The sequence below is a fragment of the Thamnophis elegans genome, chromosome 10 (assembly GCF_009769535.1).
Source record: "Thamnophis elegans isolate rThaEle1 chromosome 10, rThaEle1.pri, whole genome shotgun sequence".
In the NCBI taxonomy this organism is placed as follows: Eukaryota; Metazoa; Chordata; class Lepidosauria; order Squamata; family Colubridae; genus Thamnophis; species Thamnophis elegans.
The window spans coordinates 29886480-29906250 of NC_045550.1; the positions used below are offsets into that span (position 1 = coordinate 29886480).

A 19771-nucleotide genomic window follows, 5' to 3' on the forward strand; every position below is an offset into this window, starting at 1 on the left:
AAACTTTGCTATAAACTATGGCTCACAAACCATAATGGCTGAATTTATAAATTACGCTAAACATAAAATGAGTGCTTTAATAGTTTTGTGGGGTAGCCGCGGACACCAAAGAAACAGAAGCATTCAGCTGGGCCAAGCGTTACCCTAAATACGGAGCCGCCCACTTTGCTTCGGGAGCGCGCACCGTGTAGGGCGGCCTCTTCGGGAGCGGCTTAGTCCCGCCCACGGCGTGCTCCCGTTAACAAAATAGTGCGCGTGCACGGCGATGGGCGGGCCCGGACGCCTCTCTCCCGGGGCTGTTTTCCGGTCTTGAAAAATCAGGGCGAGCGGAGCCGAAGAGGCTCGGAGAGGGCGAACGAAGGCTGCCTTTACTTGTTTCAGTCGCCATGGGTTTCTTGCGCCGCTTGTATCTGCTGGGCTTCCCGCTGTTCCTCTGGACTCTGAATACCGTGGCCCTGGGCACTCTGGCGGCCGCTGGCCAAGAAAGTAAGAAGAGACTCTGGAGCTGCTATGGGACATGGGCGGTATAGAGGCTACGGTGGGGATTGTTTGGGAATGTCGTCGGAGCAGTTGCGAGGCTCCTTTGAGCCGCCGCTTCGGCTTTTTCTTCTCTTCGGCTTTGAGTCCCGAGTTTAAAAAGCAAAGAGAGCAGCTGGGTGTACTTTGGAGAATGGGGGAGAGGGGAGTAGAGTAGAACCGCCAGCCTTGTGGTCTGGTCTCCGGATCCCTGTGCTTGCTGTAATACGGGTGTCTGGGTGAGAAAATGGCGAGAAAGAAACCTGTAACTCAAGAGTGGACAACAGCCTGTGACTCTGCAGATGTTGAACTAAAAAGCTCTCAGCGTGCCTCGTAATTTGGAATTCATGGGAGGTGCGGTTTGTCAGCATCTGCAAAGCTGCATCTTTGTACTCCAGAGCATTGGTGGTTATTCGGTTACATAACAACTGAATTGATTTAAAACTTTATTTTTACTGTATTCAACGTTGTCTTTCCCTTTTTCAATGTTTAAAATTCAAAATACTATGAAAGTGACCCATAACAAACAGCATTCTAAAAACACAGTACCCATTTTCCCATTGTATAGGAGATGCAAAGTATCTTGCTTCAAAGTATCTTGCTTTATACCGATTAATACTTCAACTGTAATTAAAACTGAATTTATACTTCCCAGAACTCACTGGATCTAAGGAATGCAATCTGAGATGGCTTAAGTTGATAGCTCTAGAGGTTTCCCCCCCTGCCCCCCATGGCGTACTAGGATCTGGCCACACAACTGGAAGTGAACGTTGGGTGAGTGAGTGAAACCAAAATCATCCTCCCCTCCTGGTTCATGTAAAAATTGTCTTCCACAAAATGGGTCCCTGGTACCAAAAAGGTTGGTGACCACTGATCTACCCAATCCAAAAAGGGAATTGTGTATTCATGCCTCTTTGTATGCCTTTGAATCAATGTTGCTTCCTGGTGACTGCCTGTACAAGTCTCTGCTTTCTTTGTAAAGTGTTTTTGAAAGTGGTTGTCATTGCCAGTTTCCTAGGGCTGAGTGACTGGCCCAAAGTCACCCAGCTGACTTCATGCCTCAGGTGGGATTAGAACAAACAGTTTCTGGATTCTAGCCTGGTGCCCATACAAAAGTGGCTTTCAAATTGGGATATAGCACTGGTATAATAATTTACTTCTAATCCCGTTGGTCTGCATTCCTTGGACTCTGGCATTTGAGTTTAACACATTTAATTTGTATAAAGCAGGATTGTATTGTATCCATATCAGTATCAGTATTATATGTAAATGAAATGTCTGTCCTGATAGTATATGTAACTTCCCGAATGCTAAAGCATTATGTGAAAGCCTTGATTCTAAAACAAATGTTCTTATACTTGAACAAAGTACATATAACTTGTTAAGAATTGTGTAAGGCAGTTTCAGAGTCAGCTTGGTGTAAGGTTAAGGGTAGAAACCAGGGGACCATGAGTTCTAGCCCTAGACCTGCCTTAAGCACAAAGCAAACTCCATGATCTTGGGCTAGTCATTTTCTCTGAGTCCTAGGAAGGAGGAACAGCAAAATATCGCTCTGATTGTTGCTAAGAAAACTGGAGGGACTTCTCCAGGAAGTCTGTGAGAATCGGACATAAATGGAAAAAACACTGCTGCTTTTGTAGAAGAGAAGCTTAATAGCTGCTTTTAAGGCACGGTATCAAACTCAATTTCATTGAGGGCCGCATCGGGATTGTGTTTGACCTTGGGGGGGCTGCGAGAGCGATTGTGGGTGTGCCTCGGTACACCCACATTACACCTATCCTCCACAAGCTGCACTGGTTGCCTATTGGTCTCCGGATACACTTCAAGGTGCTAGTCGTCACTTATAAAGCCCTACATGGTATTGGACCTGGGTACTTGAGAGACTGCCTCCTGCCGATTACCTCCCAGAGACCCATTAGATGCCACAGCCTAGGCCTCCTCCGAATTCCATCTGCTGGCCAATGCCGGCTGTCAACTACCCGGAGGAGGGCCTTCTCTGTGGCTGCTCCGGCCCTCTGGAACGATCTCCCCGTGGAGATTTGGACCCTCATTACCCTTCAGGCTTTCCGTAAAGCCGTTAAGACCTGGCTGTTCCAGCAGGCCTGGGGCTGCTGAGTTCCATCCCCACTCAAATTGGTGTGCTTGTTGAGACCCTTTAAATTGGTTTTGTATTGTTGTTTGTTTTTGTTTCCTTTCCTTTTTGTATTGTTCCCCTTCCCTTCGGTTTTGTTAGCCGCCCTGAGTCCCTCGGGAATAGGGCGGCATACAAGTTGAATAAAACCTCAAACCTCAACTACATTTTCGGCTGCAACGGCCTCCTGCAGCCCTCTGCCAGTGAAAATGAAGCTTGGGAGGGTCGCTCTCACGAGCTCCATTTTCACTGGCAGAGGCCCTGCAGACTGGTTCTTTGCTGTTTCCAAGGTGGCCCCCAGGCCTTGAGTTTAACACCCCAGCTTTAAGGTATAAAACAATGTGTTGTATGTTGACTTACTGTTATCTCTCCAAACAAGAATTAAGTATTATTTCAAACAAATAGCTTTAATTGTGGGCATTCAATCACTAAGGATCCAGATTTATGTCTCATTGTAAAACAAAACAAAGTCAGGAGATAAATTGGGAAAAATGAACATATTAACTTAATTATTAACTTATTTTTTCACAGTGGGGTGCCAGAAGTACACAAATAAAACTTGTGAAGAATGCCTGAAAAATGTCACAGTAAGTAACACAATTAGTAAACAGCTGTTCTCTAAATAAAATCCTGATCTACACTTGCTTCATGCAGTGATTTCAAGAGCATTCTAATTTAGAGCTGTTCAGATATTCTGATTTATATAACAAGTTCCGGTGTTATAAAGTACCATACCTAGTGTCATAAAAATGATTTCTGCATGCGTATAGGATATATGTACATATTTACCCAGCTTCCTGATTAGGATATCACATGACTGTAGATAGTTGGCTGTTAAAATAGAACCAGGTGACTATATCTATATATATTTTATTTAAGATTAAGAATGATAATGTAGTAGAAAAACATCTTAATTTTCAAGCAGAATTGTTTATATATATTTATCTTGCTTGTTTAAAAATATGTTGTGGAATTTCAAGAAAATGCTGCAATTTCGTTTCTTGTACTGTTATAATGCTCTGAAAAACTTATTCAAACCCTTTTTTAAATAGTTGCTAAATTCTGTTAGAAACATTTTGAATCATATAATGATCAAACCTAAGCTAATGCTGAAGAGTGAGGAAGGAATAAACAGTTTTATTTGTTCTCGAAAGTTATATGTTAATTATACGGAAATGGTATATTACTAATGAATACAATTTAGTTTTGTAACATCAAATTACTCAGTATGATGCCTGGGGATATCAATGTACTTGCAGATATCTTCCTTGGTGCTAGATGAATTCTCTATTCCATCTGACTTTTTGCAATTGCTAATACTTATTAAAACAACAACAGGATAAAAAACTCTAGCTTCCATTATCATCATAATTTCCAAGAATGCCTTGAGGTTACAAATAATTTAATAGTGTGAGTCATAAAATGGTGATGTGCTGCTCAGCCCTAAAATGTCTACTCTATATCTGTTTGCACAATGGATTGGCTATTGTTTAAAAAAAAGTTTGTCATACAAAAGAAAGCGAATTACATGTTTTATTTCTTATTTATCTTTATGCTACCTTTCTACTTAAAAAGGATTTCTAAAAGTGCAAACCAAGATGGTGCAAAAGTAATCTTACTGAATAATATTAGCCTAACTACATTTATATTGCAGGTCTATGTATTCTAACTTTGAAATTGTCCCCATTGGGCTTTATTCTGAGAATTGGGCACTGAATGTTTCAATACTTGAGCTGTTAATTACTAATGGGCCCAAAGAGTCTCCTGCTCTGCTCTGCAGAATATGAGCTGCACTGGTGAAGTTATCTTCTTTTCAGATGAACAGAGTAAGAACCAGCGCATTTAAGAAGCATACCTTGTTCTTGCTGCTGTTTTGTGATAATCATCAGAAGGGAGAATAAATTATAGCATCCATTCTTCACAACCTTGTATACATTGTAGGTGGTAGAAATGTTTGGCATGGCACAGGATACATCAGGTCTGAATTTTGGTTCCCATCTGGTTGGAATTTACAGAATTTGTAGTCTGAAACTAAATCGTCTATTAGCGTCCTGTTGCATGATTTGTCTAGAATTAATGTTTTCGGAAGGTTTCATTCTTTCAAGCCTGCTGTTTGCCTGTAATTGTCTCATAATTGCTTTTAGCTGATACTCTGGAAATCCATTTCTAGGCATTAGTGCGAAAGACAAAGTTAAAAATGGGGAACTGAGAGAATGAGTAAACTTAAATAACATTTTGTCTTAGTTGGAAGGGTGGCAAAAAAATGCAAGACATCGGAATGGGAAAGAGTCAGATGGATGACATGTGGCATCTTAGTAGTGTGAAAGAGAGACACTGTCCTATAAAAGAGAACAGAAAGTACTTTATTCAGAGAGAAGCTAGTTAAAGAGGAAAATGGCATAAAAGATGATTATGTATTACAGTAAAGCAAAAACATGAAAAATGAAGATCATCAACTTGTTAAAAAATTTATATGAAACAAATACTAGAGGAAAGAACATGTTTACAATTGTGAAAAATAAGTTTTATTGTTTTTAATTGTTTGGAAAAATGAACTAAACTACTTTTTCACACTTTTGAAATGGAAATGGATAATTTTTTGAAATGTATAAAGTTAACAATACTTTAAAATCCAAATTAAGTTCCATACTACCAGATAATCAATATTATAGTTTTGTTGTTTGACAGGAGCAGAGAAGCCTCCTGTACAAAATTAACATTTCATAAGGCATTATGAAGGATAGGAGTTGTAAAATAGTTTCTTCAGCAATTATTTTGTTTCCTATGGTCGCCTGCACTGCAACTCAGTTTAGCAGATCCATTGGGCAGACACTTTGCCATGTTACACGTGCATAAAGTTCAATTGGCTATTTTATACATGTGCACAATGTTGCTTTGCATGCAAACAAAATCCGAAGGATATTTACATATAACAGACAGCATTCCCCTCATTAATCCATTAAATGCATGATGGAGACAAAGTGGATAAAATGACTACAAATCACTGCAAAGAAGTTAATTTTATAGTCTATATTGCTTTACAGAGTGAGCACAACAAATACTGTTTCCGACAAAGAAATGTGTAAAGCTGAAGAATCTCTAATCTTATATGAGAACATGCAAATTATAATGGTCAAATAATATACTGTTGTATACATTAGCATAATATGAAAAGCTTCAGTTTCCATTAGGAAAGTAATGCAATCTGCATGATACAGGAAATATGGAAAATATGTAACTTTGAATCAGTGTATTTCGAATAGTGACAGCTTATTTTGGGAACAGATTATTCTTTAAACAGATGGCAGTTATTGCAACTACCGGAAAATCAATGGTGGAAAAGCTGTCGATGAATATCGGAAAACAGGATGTGCAGTATCTAGTGCGGCTTAACGTTTGTAAAGCATGGGGCAAAGATTGAACAAAATTCCTGCTGGAAATTGAGAAATGCTCTGCTTAAAATTTTAGCTAACAATCATTGACAAAGCTCACTTTTTAATTAACTCATTTGTCAGTTAAGCCTGCCTGTATGTATGTTTGCAAGTTAAAGTTCTTAAATCAAGCATTTCTAAAGCCCTTGATGACAGATTAGGACAAAAGTATTATTCAGTTCTGGAACTTAATTGGACTCTGTGTACTCCATGGACACAAAATACTCGTACTGATTAACAGAAATCCTGCTTATCCAGAGGGTTTATATCAAAACGGTTTAAGTGCTGTTTGCAAGTTTTTTACCTATTTGCTTTTCTGTTCTTTACTTTGCAAATGTTCTGATTTATAAATTTCTGTACCTTTTTCATAATAGTAAAGGCATAATGTTTTTTGAAATGACCACTTGTGTGCTCCTTTTTTCTTTAAAATTCTGATTTGGATATTTTTCTTTAATACCCTTGGCATAATATGTGCTAAATTCAGCATTTTGATAAGAAGCATTGCTGAATTGGTTTAATAAATAGCCTAAATGCCATACTATGGTGATGACAATTGTGATTCGTTATCGTATTGATATAAATATTATTATACTGTTTATTTTTATTACTCTTTGACTCGCATGCTACTTCAAGCATGTGACAGAAACAACACCCCCTCCCAAAATTTTTTTTTGTAATGCATAATAAAGTAGATTCATTTATTGACTTCTGCAATCTCTCTTTTAACTTGTGTTATTTAATCACATTTTTTTCTTCCAGTGTTTATGGTGCAGCAGCAGCAAAAAATGTGTGGAGTATCCTGTTCGAAATATCCTCCCTCCAAGTTCTGTTTGTCAGCTGAGCTCTGCACGCTGGGGTGTATGTTGGGGTAAGTTCACTCAATAAATTTTCTTTTAGTTGTCATTAGCATGTTATGTTTCAGACAATTTCCTCCTGCAAATATTTCATATTACTGTAAAGTCTTGTAGGATTAACTTCTTAACAGAAGCTTCCAGTTTCTTTCTAACTGTACAGTTCAAATTTCCATGGGTTTCAAGATGATAGGACAAAACCTCTTTTAGTATCAGCATCTCCCAGTTGTATCATACAAATATTTAATGGATTAAAAATTTATCAATCACTAATCAATATAAATATTAAGCCTGTGGTGATTGTATAAGGAATTGCAAACATGATCAGTCTGGTGTAGTGGTTAAAGTACTGGCCTAGAAACCAGGCAACTGAGTTGTTGTCCTGCCTAAGGCATGAAAGCCAGCTGGATGACTTTGGACCACTCTCACATGTTTAACCCATCTCACGGGGTTGCTATAATGGAGAAAATAGGAGGAAGGATTATTAGGTATGTTCGCCACCTTGGATTATTTATAAAATAATACAGGCTGGATAAAAATCTAATTAATGAATTGAAACAATTGCACCGTATCATTCTCTGTTTGACTGCATCATTTGGTAACTAGAAAATATGCAGCTTCTGATTTTGAAAGTTCATATTCATGTCTATGAGAGTTTAAAAAATGGGGGGGGGAATCTTAGTGGTAGCTGATTCCCCCCCCCCCCATTTCAAATTTTACATTCATGACTATGAGAATTAAAATTTGGATGGGGGAAAATCAGCTGCCACTAAATATATTCAATTCTTTTTCTGCAGGGGGCTTTAATTTGCCTCCTTATAACTCATTTGTATGAAACTTCTCTAATATAGATTCCTCAAGATACAAGCTTTCAATCTTTGCTTGAAATAATTTGTCTTTTTAAATAAACAATTAGGGCTCTAAATTGACTAAATGAATATTTCTTTGGCAGTTAGTTTCCACACTAACTTTTTTGTGTTTAAATATTTCAGTGAATTTTGAAGCACTAATCATTGCCATGTCTGTAGTGGGAGGAATAATCCTTCTCACAATTTTCATCTGTTGCTGTTTCTGCTGCAGAAAAAAAAAGAACAAAAAGCAAGTATCAAATGATTTTGGGAGAATTTTATATTAAAATAGCAATATGTTTTACTATACTTTTTATTAAAGTTTTTTTTAAAAGAATAAAAATAGAAATTTTGAAAGAGGAGTAATGAGTAAAAAAAAGAGACAAATGAAAAATGGCAATAGAACTTAGACTTACATACTGCTTCACAGTGCTTTACAGCCCCCTCTAAGCAGTTTACAGAGTCAGCTATTGCCCGGAATAATCTGGGTCCTCATTTTACTGACCCCAGAGGGACCGAAGACTCAGCCAACCTTAAGCTAGTCAGGATCAAACATCTGGCAGTGGACAGAGTCAGTCTCCAATGCTGCATTTTAACCACTGTGGATCCCCCTTAAGTTATAAAGAAGTAGATAAAATTTATAATTTATTCTCTAAGATTATTATCTAAAATTGCTTTTTTTTCCTTGTCTCTTTTTTGGGAGAGCTGCTTTTTTTGTCCCCTCATAAAAGCTGTACTTGTGCCCCGAACCGTCTTCATGTCTGTACCTTTATTAAGATTATTAAATATTTTTTAAACTTTTTTCAATCATCCATTACAGCTGCTTTCTAAAACAATGTTTCATTTAACCTCCCTTTGAAAGAACTGATTTTTTAAGTGCTGAAGGCTCTGGGTTCTGCCTGAAAAGGTCTTTGGCGGTATCTCCACTGCCAAATTCTTAAATTCTTGAAAAAGATCTACAGGTTGTCCTTGAGTTATGATCACAATTGAGCTCAAAAGTTATGTTGCTAAGTGAAACATTTGTTGTTCATTTTGCTCCATTTTATGACCTTTCGTGCCTCAGTTGTTAAGTGAATCACGGCAGTTGTTAGTCACACTGTTGTTCAGTGACTCTAGCTTCCCCATTGACTCTGCTTGTCAGAAGGTCGCAAAAGCTGATCACATGACCCAAGGACATTGCAGTGGTCATAAATATGAACCATATGAATTTTGATCATGTGACCATAGGGATGCTGCAACTTTCGTGAGTGTGAAAAATACTCATGTCACTTTTTTCAGCACCATTGTAACTTTGAACGGTAACTAAATGAACTGTTGTAAGTTTAAGACTACCTACACTGTACATATTTGAACAAAAATAAGTATATTTTTTTGCACCACCATTTTTGTATCTCCATGCATCCGCAATTCTAAGTTGTCCATATTTTTTTTTTAAAAGAACTCTTGATAATTTACCTTGTGTCATTTTAATATCTTTCTCAAAAAAATCAATCTTTTTGTGGACACATTACACCGTTCCAATCTCCCATTAAAAACCAGCTTTCATATGGTAAGTCGGTTAGTTTATCCCAGGGGTCAGCAACCTGCCGCTCTGGAGCCACATGTGGTTCTTTCATCACTCTGCTGCGGCTCCCTATCACTCAAAATATGCGTCACAACCGCCAATGTGTGACACCTGCAGGCACACAATTTATTGAGCTTTTCTACTCGGTAGGCCAACCATGGATAAATCCAAGAAAATAAAAGTTTCAGAAGAAAACAGAATATTTAATTCAATTACATATGCTAGTTTTGTGGCCACTACAGAAATTGTCAGGCATCGGAAGGGTTTTGTGACTCCCAGTGTTTTCTTTTCTGTGGGAAACGGGTCCAAATGGCTCTCTGAATGTTTAAGGTTGCTGACCCCTGGTTTGTCCGTAAGTCCTTTATAAAATGTGATTTTAGACTTATTTGGAACATAAATTCCCTTTGTCAGTGTTGGTCCCATGCAAATAGCTTCAATCCAACATATCTATATCCTTAAGGTTTTAGTTCAGTCTATTTTTGTCTATTTTTAAATGGCACAATTGATCTCACATTACACTTATCATCATGTTTCGTAAATTCCACTGCCTTTTATTTTTGATGTTGAACAATTTTCATTCCCACAAACATATGGGAGATCTGGTCTATTTATTTAATCAATTTCAAATAGCACCAAAAGCACTTTAATCAGAATATTAATCTTTTTACATTTGTACCCTACCATTCCCTTTATTCATTCCTCTCTCTCTTAATCAAAATATTTTTGCTTTGTTTTAAAGTGTTTAAAATATTATTTCCCTTTTTGCTTTATTTTCTGTAATTTGGAAGGAATGCTGGCTCAGTAGGTGGCTGTTTTCTTTGTCCTGCTGATTTCAAAGACTTTTTCAACTGTAAATTTATTGTATCTGAAAGTGATTAAGAAAGTGTTTCCAAATATGTTGCCAGCCAGAAGTCACCACTGGTGCCACTCACCTCCTCAGTGCCCTTTCCATTCCTTCAGAGACATTTAATCAGCCATAGAATCTTACCTGGATGCCCTAATGGGAGTCTATTTTTGGTTAATTTTTTTAATGGTTTGATGAGTTCGTAATACGGAATAATGACATATTCCAATCTGTTTGCAACCTTAATTTAAACAGGACTGATAAAGAGGATGAAAAGGCTTCCAGGGAAAGAGAGCAAAGGAGAGTTCGGCAGGAAGAAAGGTGCGTTCTTTTTAGTTTATGGATGCCAGTCAGGCTTGCTTTTTCTGGTCTTTAGGTCATTTCATGCAAATCATGAAATAAAGCTTGCTTCACAATTGGATGTTTTCTTGAAATTTTGCACAGATATGATAAATAGGAGTGTGCACAAAAAAGGAAATGTGTTTTTCCTTGTGAGTGAAGCAAACTTACCGTGATTGAATGTTTGTCCAAACTGTTTCCCATTTGACAAAAGCAAAACTTGTAACAATTTCTGATAAGACAAAATCCAGGGTGGTTTTCCCTCCTCTACTTTTCCATTACTCCACTCCTCCTGTGCCCCAGTCTGCCTGCCAATTTTCTCACCATTTTCCTTCCCATAGCTGCAGTTTCATTTGAATCCAAGCATGATTCACCTACTCACCCTTTCCCTGATTTTTACCCTGTCTACCTTCCCAGTAATTGCTGATGTCCCTGCCTTTATCCCACTGTTTACCATTCTGGAAGATGTCTGCGTAGAACACTAAGCACAGATGTTTAAGATCTCATTGTAGGAGTCCAGTGTGCCCATATATGATGAATTATATGAAAATTCCATACTAGATTAACTGCATATGTGCATGGTAATATATCTGTAAAATCTGTCAGAATTATCAGTGTCATTCCTAGATCTTTTTACACCTATATAGTTGTTAGGTAAGCTCCGCGTTGGAAGAGCAAGTGCGTTCAGGGAAGCGTTGTGAGAGTTGTGTTGGAGAACACACAAACCAGCATACAGAGACACTGCAGTTTAAATAGGATTTTACTTTCGTGGAAATAGAGGTATCAGAGTCCATCAAACAGTCAGACACGGTTAAGACAGTCAGTCATCAATGTCTTTCAGTTAAGGGATAATCCAAATAACATAGTCCATAATCATACAAACAGTCAGGTACACAAAGTTTGCTAGCAGTTGCAAAACTTACAATAGCTCACGCTGATCACTTTATGGCACCTCTAACAGCCAGCTTCCAAACACTCAGACCAGATCAGCATCTAATAGTGATTCTAGCTCCATCTTATGGCCGATTGAGGAAACAGCAACCAATCACATTTTACAGCATGATTTAATGTGAAGTTTCCGCTGTTCGCCCATGAAGCCAATGTTGAGAAAAGACAGGAGACAAATTTTCTCGGGATGGAGCGACCCAGATGGGAACCTGAGAGCCCCTTTTATTGAGACAGGACAAAGGCAGGAGGAGCAATAACATGTGATAAAAAACAGCCTGTAAAAGTACAATTTCTAATCTACTGCTTCAGGAAAGTTCTCTCTATATATGGTCAAATCCTGGACGTCAATGGTAGAGCACATCTCAGAATGTTATGTTATTCACTATCAGGTTGTTATGGCTTTCTAGGAGTTTGTTTTCTCCTGTGTGATTCAGCGTGACTCTGCAGGCCTTAATATGAACTAGGCCATGGAGGACACACACCTACACAAGGAACCATATTACAACATCTCCTACTTTTTTATTTTCTTTTTGTCAAAAAGACTTTCCCTCTTCATCTGACAGGGCTAATCACAGCATTCTACACATAAACCAATAGAAAATCACATCATGGCAAAGGGTGGGCAAAGGGGGAGTAGAAAGTTACAAGCTGCATGGCATTGGGAGAGGAAAGGTCATGTGTGGGAGTAGCTGGCTCACATAGTTCATGTTACATGAGGCTGCATAGTGAGTCCTGGCCCGTTTAGGCCGGAAAGATGTTTCTGGTGCGATGTTTTTGCATCCCTGTGTATGTGTGTTTCAGACAGCAGAAACTGCCCTGCACACACACACCCGGAATGTTTTTGTTTTTTTAAAAAGCAGCGTCTCCTTCTTCATCGCTGGGCATGCGGAAGGGGTCTTTCCCCATGAAGGGGTTGACTGTTCATGTAACTCCATGTGGTTGACAATGTGAATGTTCTGTGGAGCCAAGCTAGAGAGTATATTCTTACACATAGTTAATAAAGAGGGTAAACATTGAATACAGCAACACAACAGTATCAGCAAAGCAACAAGGGTTATAACGGTCTTGGAAACATTTCCCAACCAGATAAAATTAGGTAACCAAGAGGTCATCCAATCCCACCAGGAATCCAAGGCTTTGTATGTTTGTCTAACCGCTTGAACGGTATCATGTAATATGTCCACACTGGTTTCAATGTGTCCGGACTGGTTCAAATAATGACAACAGGTAGCATTCAACCAAACACATAGTAGGGGGATCTGCGGCGAAAGACGGAGCAGCCGGTCGGGGGAGTGTAAGGTGGAGGGTGCTCTGCTCTGTTTTCCAGGTCAGAGACAGAGACAGCCTCAAGCTGTGGTTCCTGCTGGTTGGTCATGGTCAGGCTGCTTCTGTGTTTGTGTAGGTGGTTGTATAGGTGGTTTTGGCAAATATGGTCTTACGTGCCGTCCTGGAATCCAAAGAACTTTGTCTTTTAGCTGGATTGCAGCGTAGCTCCTTTTCCAGGTAATCAGGTCAGCAGGTCCTCGCCACGTCAAGTGAGGCAAGCAGCGATAGTAGACAGGTGGACAAAAGGTGTCTGCAGTAGGTGGAGCTGCAAAATGACGAGTCGCTGCCGAGGATGGTGGGCTGCCGGTGTGTTGCACTGCTGGGAGGCCAGGGGGCATTTTCCCCTATTGCCAATATATCTGTCCAGGGCATGTTTTAATGTCTGGTTGGCGCGCTCAGCCAACGCCTGAACCTGGCTGTTATAAGGAATGCCAAATTTATGCACAATGCCCCATTGGTTACAAAAGGCAGCAAAGGCTGTTTTTAATTCTTTTGGGCGTCCCAACGATGCAAAGGTCCGAATACAATGATTAATAACATGTTTGGTGGCTTCACCCCTTTGTGGGGATGCCATAATATAGCCTGAATACGTATCAATGGAAACATGTAAATATTTCCAAGGGGCAAATGGGTAACATGCACTTGCCAAATTTAGCAACACTCTGTCCCCCTGGGGTTTAACTCCCATCGGGAGGGGGTTTGCCTGCTGGCTACAGGTGGGGCACTGCTGAACAATAGCAGATGCCTCATTTGTAGTAATGCCAAATTGTTTTATGAGCGCTTTGTTATTCTGGTGAAAGTAAGAGTGGCTATCCATGGGTATGGAAACAGGTATAGCATTGTTACATGATTTACATATTGCCAACCCAACCGTTAGATTATATTCCTAACAATAGTAATGAATAGAAAGTTTGAAAATGTGAAGGTTTTTTTAAAAAGCAAAATTCTTGCATAAAGGATTCTACATTATTCAAAGTATTCCTGAACTTTAAAATTATTAGATCTGTAAGCTGGGTATAAAGCGCCTCATTTTCCAAATATATCTTTTAGGGGAAATTATCTTAATATAGGTAAGTCTCTGTTGTGTTCCAAGTTCTCACTCTGGTCCGCTCTCCTACTGGGAGCTGAGCTCAAACCTGATTGGTTGTCCCGTCTAGTATAAAAGGAGCTGTCAGAAGGGCGATCAGCTGTTGCCTGTCACTGAGCTGTTGCACTGTTAGTGCAATGTTAGAAATAAATGGTTAGCTTTATTTACATCTCTGTCTCACCTCAGTTCTTGCCCCCTTCATGTTCTCAGTATAGAACAGTCTCAGTTCTATCTTTTTTAAATGATTTGGACATGAATGTGTTATTTTTTTAAATTTAATATTAGGGATGTACCGAATGTAAAATGTTTAGAACAGGCATTATAGGATAGTCTATATTTCGACTTTTTTAAATGGACAGCTTTTTTATTTGGACAGCTTAAATGGACTCCAGAGAATGGTAGAGGACGGGAAGGCCTGGAGGAACATTGTCAACTAACAAAACATATTTGGACTGAAATTGTGGAAGTAGTTTTGTGCTGATCAGATTAAATGAAACTTTTGGAAAATCGCTGCATTATATATACTTACCCGACAGTTTTCATTACATTATTTTGATGCTTGACTGGAACATGTTTCCCTCTGTCACTAGCATGTGGAGAGGTTTTCTGGTAATTGTCCAGACTATGTTATAATTCTAACACATTATACTTTTATTTATTTATTTTTGTTATTTGCTAGATAAAGGGTAATTCATTTGGACTTCCTCCTCTTTCTTCCATAAAATAACATGCTTGATCTTTCCTACAGGAGAGCAGAGATGAAAACTAGACATGATGAAATCCGGAAAAAATATGGTAATGTATACTATATTTTATATCTTTTTAATGTAAAGACTGGTGGCTCAGTGGCTAAGCCGCTGAGCTTGTCAATCAGAAAGGTCGGCAGTTCGGTAGTGCGAATCCCTAGTGCCACATAATGGAGTGAGATCCCATTACTTGTCCCAGCTTCTGCCAACCTAGCAGTTTGAAAGCTCATAAAAATGCAAGTAGAAAAATAGGAACCACCTTTGTAGGGAAGGTAACAGCATTCCGTGTGCCTTCGATGTTTAGTCATGCCAGCCACATGACCACGGAGATGTCTTAGGACAGTGCTGGCTCTTTGCCTTTGAAATGGGGATGAGCACTGCCCCCTAGAATTGGGAACGACTAGCACATATGTGCGAAGAGAACCTTTACTTTTACCGTAAACTATCTTATATCATGATATTTTTGTTACAAACAATGTTGCTTAACATATTGGTGGGATCTGGGTATAAAGCCCCAAAATAGTTTTCAGGAGTATATTTTTCCTTTCATGACTGATACTTCTTGATTCCTCTAAAGTTGAATTTGAAAGGGGTGGAGGAAAACAATTACATTGTTATTTGACATAGTAAGAATGGTGTATACTGACTGGTTTCAATATTTGTCTTTCAGTGATTGTGATATGGACTTTGAAGTGTTGTTTAGTGTCTTATCTAAAGAATGTATAACATATTTCATATACATATTAGCTGATATTCAGAATTATAAAATATGTGATAATTTCTTTGCAACTGAAAATGCATATACTTGCGAAAACATTTTTACACAGTAGATACAAATATCTTAACTGTAATAAATGTTAACAATTGTTGAAAAACAAGTTGCTAATTTGAAGATGTTGAGCAATTTCTTTTTTCTTACTGTACCATATCATTACATCTGCTATCTGAATTATTAAATATTGACTATTGTAGGTTCAGGGATAGTATAGATTCAAGCAAAACACTCCCATTCTCATTGGAAAATGTTTATTGCAATAATAAAAAGATATGCCATAAATTACATGAAACCTGCTTGTTTTATTTTTTTCTACCTTATTCATACTTTGTTTTATGTATTTCCTACTAATTACTATGGCCTTATTTTATCTTGATATTCTTAATTTTAATCTATGTTATAACTTTGTTTTGCATGTTAGTCTGTTTTCTGTTTTGAGGTCCCTTATTTCTGTACCTTGTTTTGTTTTTTAGTTTGTGTCTTTCTACTTAAAATTAATACTTTAATAATTTTAAATCTGTCTTCTCTGTCCTATTTTTATCTTTAAGAGCATTTCTGCTGTAAATTCTTCATACTTTACTCCTTTCCCAGCAAAATCACTTGTTTATTGATTCCAGCCAATGCACTGCTGTCTTTTCTTCTGACCTCATGTGGTGGCAAAGATCTACTGATAGCAAGAGAGTGGGATTTTGTATAGGTGCCTTATTCCATGATCTGTCCCAAGTCCTCAGTGCTGCCTCTCTGTTAAATTTATGAGGCATCCTTCTTTTCACCATTGGGTTGCTGGCCCTCTGCAGCAATCTTTCACTATCCTTGCATGCCCATATCTACATTCCTAATCTCTTCTGGCTACTATCTGGTATCTGTTTAAGGTTCTCTAAATCCTGTTTCTGACAGTTATAACATACTGTGGCCTTCATTTTTAGTAATTGACAACTAATTCCTGTTTCCTCTTTTGAGTGATCAGAATGGAGCCAATAGCTAGAAAGCAGAGCTTAAGATTTCTTCTTGTCCTTTGGAGGAAACCCGTCTCTTCAGCTCTCTTAAGACTCTTAAGTCTTAACACTGGATTTTATTACATGGGTCTCCTGACTTCATTTTGGAAGCCAAGAAAGAACTGGCATGTATAACATAAAAATGCCCAGCACAATAAGAAGTTTTAAGTCTTGCTTCTAGCTAAAATAAATGGGGTATGAAAACACTTGGGGTCTGGAAGGACTTCATGATAAGGCTGTTCCACTGCCTTTTAGACTTTGCCACATACCACTGATATTTTTAATGTTCTAAATATGTATTTTTTTCTTTCAGGTTTGTTTAAAGAGGAAAATCCGTATGCCAAATTTGAAAATAACTAAGATTTATTTTGAAATACTCAAATATCATCTGACAGTGCTGTCTCTATAATGTACAGGTGTGAAAAAAAGATATGTACATTAGATGCCTTAATTGCAAATAGAAAAATGGTCTTAATGCAAGATGGAACTGACCATAATTACAGTGACAAAGACTGAAATTGATGAACAAACCAATATACCTCTAAAACTCTGGAGGCTGCAATATATTCATGTTATTTTTTTCCTAACTATTAAGCAAATGCTTGTGCTACTATATTTTGCTTTTTGTGCATTATTCAATTGCCAGCAAAGTCTTAAGCCAAATTTATTGATAAATTGGGACAGGATGGTGCACATACTGTCTCCTTTTCTTCTGTGACCAACAGTTTGAGACATTCTAATATTAATAGTAGAAATAAGGTTTTTAAAATCCTAGTATATACCTAGGGGTTTCCTATACAAAAATATCATACACTTTAATAGATTCTCTGGCAAAAGTGACTAAATTACTCCAGAAAGAAATTGCTTTCAAAATATTTTTGTTATCATGGAATTCTAAAGGTCTGCACTTTTATAAATTGATTCTGTTATTTCTTTGCAAAATATGTTTAGTCCTTCTCTTTTGTGCCTTTAAAATCTACCATAGAAGTCATTAAACTGAATATTAATAAGATACTGCTTTATACTTTATACTTTGGCCATATGCATTTAAACTGTAAAGGTTCAGCTATATTCAGTCTTCTTGAACTACTTTAATATTGTAATAAAAATTTGCCAAACTGTATAATGTATAATTATATCACATTGTATCCTTATGTATCCAAATGGTAACTTATTGTATAATGTCAGAAAAAATGTCCTTTATAACCACAATGTAAGTTTATGTACTTAAGTCTTATTGATAAAATCTTTCGGCTTGATGCAATAGTCTGTTTTCAGACAATTCTACATTTGATCTTATGCACTGGAGGGTAAACATTTTTATTTTTTTCTGACAAGTCATATCAAGACTAAGAAAAATTGATTTTGTAGCATTTAATGTTAATTGGAAAACAACTATTTTGAAAAAAACATTTAAATAACTTTTTTAAAAAGGGGGTACTTATAATTTACAGATTTTTTCCCTGAGTATTTTACTTGAGCTCTTTACCTACATGAGAAATGAATGGAAAAAAAATAAAACACCAGAGAATTGGTTGAAGAATATGGAACAACATTAGCCTTATTTTTTTTCCATCTGAAGACAGTTAAATAAAATGTACATGCCCAGAAATATATAGTATTCTTCTGTAGTCCTATAAGTATTGTGTTGTCAATTGTACAGTAATTATAATTCCTTTAAAATGTAAATCATGTATTTACTCTTCAGTTGACTGTTTTATAAAAGTCACAGTGAGGTTTCTCTAGAGCTTTCCCCACTTGAATATATATATATTTCCAAAAGATAGAACACTATATTACAAAAAACTTTCATGCAAATCATTTGTCTTGTTAAGATTAACAATAGTGAAAAATGTAAAATATTTGGCTAACTAAATAAAAAGTTACCATAACATTTTAAAATCTCTTCCTATTAATCTTTAGAACTCTTTATCTTAAAATGAGAACTTGCATTTGAATGTAGCATTAGGCAGTCTAAAAACATTTTCATGAACTTATCTAATAGAAGTTAACACTGGAATTCCTCTTAAAATATACCTTAATCTTGATGCAAAATTCATCTTAATGACTGGAATTATTAATCTGTTCTTCATTAATGTTAAGGATTTCAAAGGATCTTTGAGAACATTATCTGGGTTTTGGTGATCATAAATATTAGTCCATTGCTAATAAAGGTAATCAGTGCCCTCTTCTGTCATTGTAGGTTACTGCTCTCTTTTATTATCCTACATATCCTACAAAACTATTCTCCTAATTGTACCTTGATTGTGCTTCCATTTGGACCAGAAATGTCAAAGTATTTTCTATAGAAGACATCTGGATGGGGTGGCTACTGTTGGAACTCTACAGCTTATATACAGATTGTAAATATTTCTTTTAAGCAACTGCATTTTTAAATTATTTTAATGGTATTCCAGGTCACCTAGATGTAGCAAAATGTGCATTACCGGTAAATTCTTGAGATATGAATAACACTGTAGAAACAATTTTTATAAATTCTGCATCAGAATTCTGGATTGATGAATAAGGTGTAAAAATTGTAACATGCTATACATGTGCAGGTGCTTGAAAAATAATGATCAGCTACTAAAAAGTATTAAAACAGTGATTTTAGAATTAATTTCTTGCTATTTCCTTGCCACTATAAAATAAAATTTCAGTGACTTTGACTTAATGAAACTTGGATGCCTTCTAAAGTAACACATTTTCCCCTTGTGAATATGTTTGCCATTGTGCTTAAATTAAGGAAATAACTTTCTTACATAAAATCAACTTAGTACCATATTTGCAAAGAATACTAAGAACAATGGTATACTGACAATTAATAGAAAGTAGAAGGGGTAATGAGAAAACTTAAATGCATATTTTAAAAAATCCAGTTAAATTAAGAAAATAGGCAAAGTCTTTACTTATTTGGTTTATTTTCTGTGAACCTTCTACAGATTCATTATTTCTCAAATTTTCAGCAAAGGAAATTTCTGCATTTTTGAGGGATAATTTAATAGAATAGAATTCTATTAATAGAATTACTAATTCCTCTAACTCATGCCTTCTGCCAATTTATCCAGAGAACTGTATAAATTGTACCTCATTCCCATTTGCAATCTGTGGGGATAAATCTGCAAGTTTGTAGGGAACTTTCCATAGGGAAAGAATTTTATTGCTTCAAGTAGGATTGTCATATTGATCATCTTATTTCCTACTTTTTAAAGGTATGTGCAGGAAAAGCTTTCACTTTCAAAGAACAAAAGACTTTTGAAACTCATACTGAACAGTTCATGCATGTAGAGGCAAAGGTGGCTGGATTCACACATTATGGTAAGCCACATAAACCATGGGGTTTTTAAAACTAGTGCCACCCTTCATGTAA

At 37.0% G+C, this 19771-nt stretch overlaps 1 protein-coding gene across 1 annotated transcript; it reads left to right on the top strand.

Moving 5' to 3' along the window:
• The first annotated feature begins 258 nt into the window (after positions 1-258).
• On the top strand, positions 259-18293 carry PTTG1IP (PTTG1 interacting protein). Its single transcript, XM_032225315.1, has 7 exons — positions 259-486; positions 3179-3234; positions 6838-6946; positions 7922-8027; positions 10441-10506; positions 14634-14680; positions 16715-18293. The coding sequence occupies exons 1-7, from the start codon at positions 387-389 to the stop codon at positions 16759-16761; spliced, it is 531 nt and encodes a 176-aa protein (XP_032081206.1). The 5' UTR covers positions 259-386; the 3' UTR covers positions 16762-18293.
• The last annotated feature ends 1478 nt before the right edge of the window (positions 18294-19771 follow it).